General features: G+C 49.2%; 1 protein-coding gene across 1 annotated transcript in view; it reads left to right on the top strand.

Moving 5' to 3' along the window:
- The first annotated feature begins 3700 nt into the window (after positions 1–3700).
- The window catches only part of Pik3ap1 (phosphoinositide-3-kinase adaptor protein 1), a 112975-nt gene continuing 109296 nt past the window's right edge, over positions 3701–7379 (top strand). The window contains exon 1 of the mRNA XM_031390302.1: positions 3701–3868. Coding sequence (XP_031246162.1) covers positions 3856–3868 — 13 coding nt within the window. The 5' untranslated portion in view covers positions 3701–3855. The remainder of the gene's footprint in view (positions 3869–7379) is intronic.

Raw genomic sequence — 7379 nt, 5'->3', positions numbered from 1 at the left:
ACCGTTTTGCAGTTGCTGGTTGTGTACCCTTGGGCAGAAGTTCTTAACCTTTTGGTCTTCAGGGGATATATACTAGTTGTACCCGTTCTCACGGAAAAGCTAAGAGAATTAGGATGGATTGAGATCGCCCAAGAGAACATGCTCCTTCACCTCTACCTTATGTCCCAGCGAACACAGGTCCCCAGGCCTGCAATTTCAAAACAGCCATCTTGAAATAAGGAATAGAGATTTCTTTCCCTCTCTCCATTCCCTGTTCCACCCTTTGGCTCTTCTTGGCCAGTATCAAACATGCAACTGTCGGGTCTAAGTCTCCCCCACTCTCTCATCCACTCAGTGGGTCGGGTCTAAGTACCCCGCCATCTCATCCACTCAGTGGGTTGGGTCTAAGTCCCCCCCCATCCACTCAGTGGGTTGGATCTAAGTCCTCCCCTATCCACTCAGTGGGTCGGGTCTAAGTACCCCCCCCCATCCACTCAGTGGGTCGGGTCTAAGTCCCCCCCGCCCCATCCACTCAGTGGGCCTTCTTCTGGACGGTGGATGGGCCCTTCTCCTGATGAACAACATTCCACCGTATCAGAGATTCGAAACTAGGGACACTATTTCTCCTAATCCGGTTCCTCCAGTTGAATAGAGAAACATGGTGGCTTGTGTCCAAAACTAGGAATGCTCTTTCACCCAAGGAGTATTGACCTCTGGGGTTCTCACCAGTCAAATTCCAGGAACCGGTGCTGCCTCACAATGTGAAAAATGTGGCCAGTAGACTGAGTGACCAAGACCTTGCCTGCCACTGACAGATGACCTCCAACAGCTCGAGAAGGTGCAAGAATGCTTAGGTTGATGTTGTACAGATTATCATGGCTGAGTCAAGAAAGGGCCCTTACTCTTCAAGAACCTGCAGCCAGAAGAGGGGAGCATGCTTTTGAGGTGGGGACATTAGTGACTTGGCCTCAAATATAGGCTTATTATAAAATGATTCTAACAGGGAGTATAGGTCATCTAGGTTCAGAGGCCAAGGCAGGATCCCGAAGACTAGTGTTTGAGTCCTATATTTTCCGACCTAGGATTCCTTCATTGTCCACACCTGGATGCTGAGGGCTTTCAGGGTCGAAGCTTACCTGAGGCTCCATAAGTGGTAAGTGGAGGAGTCAGATAAGAATTCAGGGTCTACACCCCTGTCTCTGCTCCAAGCTCTGGTCCTATCACCCGTCCCCATTTTCTGTTCATATTCCGTTGCTCCAGCCTGGACTCCTGCACATTGGTTACAGTGCCAGCAGTGGCTTGTCCTTCTCTGCCGGGTGACATTCTCCCAGGGCCTCACAGTGATCCTCAAATACTGCCCTCTGGGTTCTGGTTCTTACTCAGCCTTCCCTTCAGAGATGCAGATGCCCCCGTGGTCCTGTGCCTGGGCCGTCTCCATGGTTCTGCCCTTACTCTGGTTCTGGCTCTTTACTCCCTCTCCCCACCCACTACTGCTGCCTCAACTCCACGGACTCCATCTGTGGCAAGATTCTCAAGACCCCCCCCCCCCAACTCCTTGCATCCCTGCCCTTCTGCCACAAAGCTCCCGGTCACACAGGTACTTCAAGCTCAGTATCTCTAAGCTTAAAATCCTCCCATTAGCATTGCTCTCTAATGGCTTTCATAACATATGGCTTAACTTTGGCATTTTATAGTCCCTCCTTTTTGGCTTAGGATTCTCAAATTTTCAGCGTCTGAAACGTCCCTTCTGCCTCAACAGACACAAGAAGATTGACATAATCCCATGCACCGTCAGATCACCACGGACTAAGGCTGGCCTTAAATACCAACAAAAACAACAGAAAGCACATGTGCCCATGGAAGCTGAACAATGCTCTACTCAATGACAACTTGGTCAAGGAAGAAATAAAGAAAGAAATTAAAGGCTTTTTAGAATTTGATGAAAATGAAGACACATCATACCAAAACTTATGGGATGCAATGAAAGCAGTGGTAAGAGGAAAACTCATAGCTCTGAGTTCATCCAAAAAGAAACTGTAGAGAACTTTACACTAGCACCTTGACAGCACACCTGAAAGCTCTAGAACAAAAGAAGCAAATACACCCAAGAGGAGTAGAAAGCAGGAAATAATCAAACTCAGGGCTGAAATCAACCAATTAGAAACAAAAAGAACTATACAAAGAATCAACAAAACCAGGAGCTGGTTCTTTGAGAGAATCAACAAAGTAGATAAGCCCTTAGCCAGACTAACCAGAGGGCACAGAGACAGTACCCAAATTAATAAAATCAGAAATGAAAAGGGAGACATAATAATGAACTCTATCTTAAAACAACTACTCTGTTTGTTGAATATTAACAGTTGAAAATATTAAAATCATGTTCTACAAAAAAAAAAAAAGAAAAAGAAAAGAAAAGAAAGAAAGAAAAAAAGAAAAGTCTCTTCTGTCTCTGGATCTCAGATATAAGGATTTCCTGGTCATAATTAATGCATTTCCGAGCACATTTTCTGGCCAGAATCAGCACCAGAGGATAGAGACTCCACAGCGGAAAAGACTGGGCTAACTTTGAGGAACTTAGGAAGCATCAATTAAAGCCATTATGGAAAAAGAAAAAGATTCTATAATCTCAATTAAAGAACTCTAATAGTGTGGAATGGCCATCATGGTGTCGAGTAGGAGTGGGGGCCAAGGATATCCTAAACGGGGAATGGCAGGCAGCATGCTCTTCTGTGACTTAGGAACCCTTGGGCTGTGTTAGGCAGAGAAACTATGCCCAAAGATACCCAGACCCGAATTTCTAGGATCTGTGAATTTGTTACATTATAGGACAAAGAATTGTAATTGTAGATGTATTGAGGCTGTCCTCACGAGGCCCTTAGACGTCTTTTCCTGGATGACCCAGGCAGTTTAATATATTTACTGGTGTCCTTAGAAGTGGAAGAGGGGCTGGTGACATGGTCCAGGGTAAGGGTGCCTGCTGCCTAGTGTCCAGCCAGTTTGATTCACCAGATCTCCATGGTGGAAGGAGAGAACAGACTCTGACCTCTCTCTGGGATCTGTACAACATGAGCATGCAAACTCCCACACAAACACACAAAATAAATAAACGAGGATTTTTCTTTCCCCCTTTTTTTTTTTTTAAGTGGAGGGAGATGGAAGAAAACCAAAGAGCTCTGATAGTGGAAGCGGAGCAATAGTGTGTGGAAGGCTCTTGGCAGTGATAACCACCCATCTATCAAATATTATACTTAACACCCGTGTGCCCTCAGAGGGCCAGATCCAAGGAAATGCAGAAGGGTCACAGGAGGCAGCCAAGGGCAACACCAAGACCCTAGGGCCAGGTGCTCCTCCTTCCCCTTCCTGCAGGCCCTCCCTATTCTTGTCGGCAGCGTCTCAAGGACAAGTCCCAAGGGACAAGGTGGTTGGGACAGCTGCGCTACGCCTCCCCACCTCAAGTCTCTGAGTCGAGCTAGCCCTACAGTCTCTGCCTTCCCTCCCCCAGTTCCAGCACCTCAGGCTGCTCTTTGGGGGGGACGTCGAGGTGGCTGCCTGCTTTCCCGAGGCATGGGACACACGTGGCACGAGCGGGGGTCGGCGTCTGGAGCTGGCGGCTGGTCCTGTGGACTTCTCACTTCCCCTCCCTAACCGCCGCGCGTGCAGGTGCCACGCGGAGCCCCGCAGGCGGGGCAGACCCCATGGACACGCCCCCGTGCGAGTCCCCGCTGCCCGGCAGGAGGAAGCGCCAGAGTCGCCACTGTCCTGAGCACAGCTGGGTTCTGCTTCTGTCCCGCGCCAGCGACGTCGCCCACCGCGGCCGCGGGCACCGGATACCGTGCTCCGGTGCCGGCCGGGGATGCAAGCTGCTCCCGTGACGGCATGGCAGCCTCAGGTGGGTAGCAGGCGCAGCGCTCCCCAGCTCCAGGCTCCAGGCTCGTGCGCCCCTGGTCCCTGAGGTTCTCTGACACCACCCTCCCCGCCTTGAGACCTTTCTCCCCACTTCTTTAGTCTTTAGTGAGGGGATCTTGTGTTCTTTCCGGTCTTTTCTCCGGTCTCTGTTGCAAACTTCCCCTCTGAACTTTCTCACGTTTCCCCTAACCGGCCTGTGCACGATTCTCTCCAGCTCCTGCCTGGGACTCGGCCTATCCCAGTTTCTAAGTCTTCTTTTCTCCCTTCCAGCTCTGAGTTGCCAAGGGTCGCTTTCTCAGCTCTAATTCTTGAGTACTCAGACAGTTGATAGGAGTTGGAGGGCGGATTCTCTAAGAGCTAGATGCTTCTCTTAGGGTCTTATCCAACCAATAGGGGGCGCTCAGGCAGTCCTAGTGGTCCAGGGGCAGCTTCAGAAGCCCCCATTGTCCACCGCGATTGTATTTCTTCTCTGGAATTTTGGTAAAAACAGAAACCACACTCCTTTAATGTTACTTACTCTGTTCTCTATGGAACTTTCGTGTCCAGGGTTAATTGGAAATTGGTGGGCAAATCTACCCCATCAGAAGGTGCCAGAAATTTCTTCTGGTTGGTCTTGGGTTCCTTTCTCATGGACATATATACTTGGCAAGTCCTTAGCTCGCAGAGATTCAGGGCAAACCATGTAATGACAACATGTAATGAGAGACAGTTAATGAGCAATGCGCATACACCTCAGTGGATATTAGGCATATTAGGTTCTTGGTGATAACCATGTAGGTCAGGTCTCTGTTCACCCCAGAGTTTCAGTGGTGTGAAAGAAAACAGTAAGTAAATGGGGACTTGCTAGATGAGAAGAGAGAGTTGCCATGTATTTGGCTTGGCTTTCTTGTGTTTACCTAGCCCAAGTCTGATGCTTTGAGAGAGAGAATGAAAAGCGGACGATGACATCTCTTGATGCAGGCTGGGGAGAGTCAGTCCTTGGGAAGGAAGGGAGCAGATGCTACAGCCAACTCTCTCCAGGTTTGCTAAGGTCTAGCCTTAGGTCATGGTACTTTGGAAGGAGGGTAGAAAAGGCTTTGATGATGCAGGCTTGTTGTTATTGAAGGGAGTGGGAAGGTAGTTCATCAGTGGCCTGTGGCTCCCTAGCCAGGCTCTATGGGTTAGATAAAGCAGTGCTGTGGGCCAGGGACATTCAGCAGACAGACATTTGAATGGTTGCTGCTTCCAGGCACTGTAGTAAGTGTTCAGTAGCGTTCAGGAAACAGGAGGATAAAAGCTGTGTAACTGTGAGGGCAGGGGAGGCAACAGCTCATTTAATAATAATAATAAAAAAAATCATGGTAGGTGTGGCAAGAAAGTGGACAGGGGGAATTAGGCAAGCCCTGAAGGAGGGAAGGCAGGGAGTCTGGGGAGGAGAATGCCCCAGGCAAGGGGACTCTGTACTATGTGTTCCAGAAACAGGGAACAGCTATGGTGGCTGGGTGAATGGAGGGTTTGGGGAAAGGAGAAAATAAGCTCCTGTCTCCTCTCCTTGTTGGAGCAGGCTCTGGGCTGCTGTGCACTGGAGAACAGCAAACTGGGAAGTCTTTGAGCAATCTGCTTTCGCTGTCCAGTGTCTAGCAGGCTGGCTCTAAGGGGTATAGCTGAAGGGGCTAGGTTTGAAGGGTGGATTCAGGTTCAGATGAAGACTCTAACCCAACAACCAAAGCTGGGGTAGTGGGTAAAGCTGTCCAAACCTCTCGCTGTTAGTGAAACACCATGGCAGGTGGTGTGAGACTGGGTCCCTCTGGGCTCCCTGGGTACTTGTCTATAGTTATTAGTGGTCCAGAGGGCCTCTAACCTGTCCAGAGGGCAGGTCAGACATAGTAGGGGAAAGCCATGCTTCTCACTAACATGCCATAGGCTAGAGAGTCATCCAGACCACCGTCCTGCATTGACATCCTTATTTTAAAAGCGATGTTATAATTTATTTACTCAGCTGGGTCCAGCTTTTGATACTGTAGATGGCATGATGTCATCTATGAATGAGTTGAGTCACATTCATAGCTATCCTGGGGCACATTCAGCTCACAGGCTACTGATGGGATGGGCCTGAAAGAGTGCTGTGAGTGACTTTATGTGAATCTGAGAAAATGTTATTATCAACTCCGAGAGAGGTCTTTCCTCTTCTTGCCTCCTCTCCAGTATTTCCTGCCCTGTGCTTGCGCGTGAATGGGATTATGTAGTCTGTGGTTTTAGTGACTGACTTCCTTCACACTGCATGATGTGTCTAAGGTCCACTTGACTGTAGCCTAATGCCCTGGTCTTCTTAAATTTCCTGCCATGAGAAGATGAGCGTCAGCCTTCCTCTTCCATTCCCTGATGTGTTTGCTTGTTGAAATCGTGGAGAATCTTGGCTCCTCGGCCTTGAGAGTAAGCACCTTGAGTAGTGAGATGAGATGCCACCGGCCTGTGCTTGAATAGTTTCTCTCATTTACCAGAGAGAGAGAGTGAGGAAAGCGCCTGGGACTTCCCCAAAGGCCCCAGGTCTGCAGCTGGTGAAGATTAGAGCCCCTCTTCCAGGCCTTGGCCCCCGAGAACTTGAGAAAAGCTCTCAGACCCTGTCCACCTCCCCCTTTCCAGGCTCACCTCTAAGTTCTCCCACTCTTCCTGGTCTTCTAGCACCACAGGGTCAGCAACATGGCTTAGCTAGTAAGGGTGCGTGTCACCAAGTTTGATAACTTGAGTTTGGTCTCAGGGACCCACATGGTAGAGAGGAAGAACCAAATCCTTCAGATTGCTCCTGAACCTCCACGCATGGGCTGAGGCTTCGTGAACACATACAGCGTGCACACACACATTCAACAAACAAACAAAATGGTGTCCAGGTTCAAACATGGGCTCTTCTTCAAATGGCCAGGGTGCCAAGGTCATGTGCGGTCACTTCTCTGTTCTTTTCTCAGATGGTTTCTGAATATTTAGTGTCATCTCTCTTTTAGCTCCCTCTCTCCCAACTGGGACTCCCCTTTGTGGTCAGCCAGCCCCTTCCTGTCCCCAAACCATTGCCCTCTCCTGTAGCCAAACCTGTTCTTTGAGCTCCAGGAGAACAAAGCCCCTTTTTCAGCTCTGCCCGGGTTTATGGGCTCCTTGCTGGCCGCATGCAATGTTTCTCTTACTGAACAGGAGAAAGAGAGAAGTGATTTAGAATGGGGAGCAATGACTTCTGGGCTAAAGGAAAGGAATTACTGGGGAAGAAAGGGCATTCGCCTCACACAGGGAGAGCTGCTGACAAAGCAGATAGCCCCATGGCGCTCCGCTGGCAGGCCAGGGAGGAACTTGAACTTCCACTTTGGACTTTTTTTACAGCTGCCTCAGCTTTTGGTTTCAGTGATCCTGAAGTCTTCCGGGTGGTAAATTTAATTGCCATCATTTACACTGAGGGCAGATATTCCTCTATTTATGATAGTGATGAGCAGATATTCCACCATTTATGATAGTGGTCTAAGTCACACACC

The sequence above is a fragment of the Mastomys coucha genome, unplaced genomic scaffold (assembly GCF_008632895.1).
Source record: "Mastomys coucha isolate ucsf_1 unplaced genomic scaffold, UCSF_Mcou_1 pScaffold21, whole genome shotgun sequence".
Taxonomy (NCBI): Eukaryota; Metazoa; Chordata; class Mammalia; order Rodentia; family Muridae; genus Mastomys; species Mastomys coucha.
Note: the sequence above shows the minus strand (reverse complement) of the source record. Positions and strands in the feature narration are given on the sequence as shown.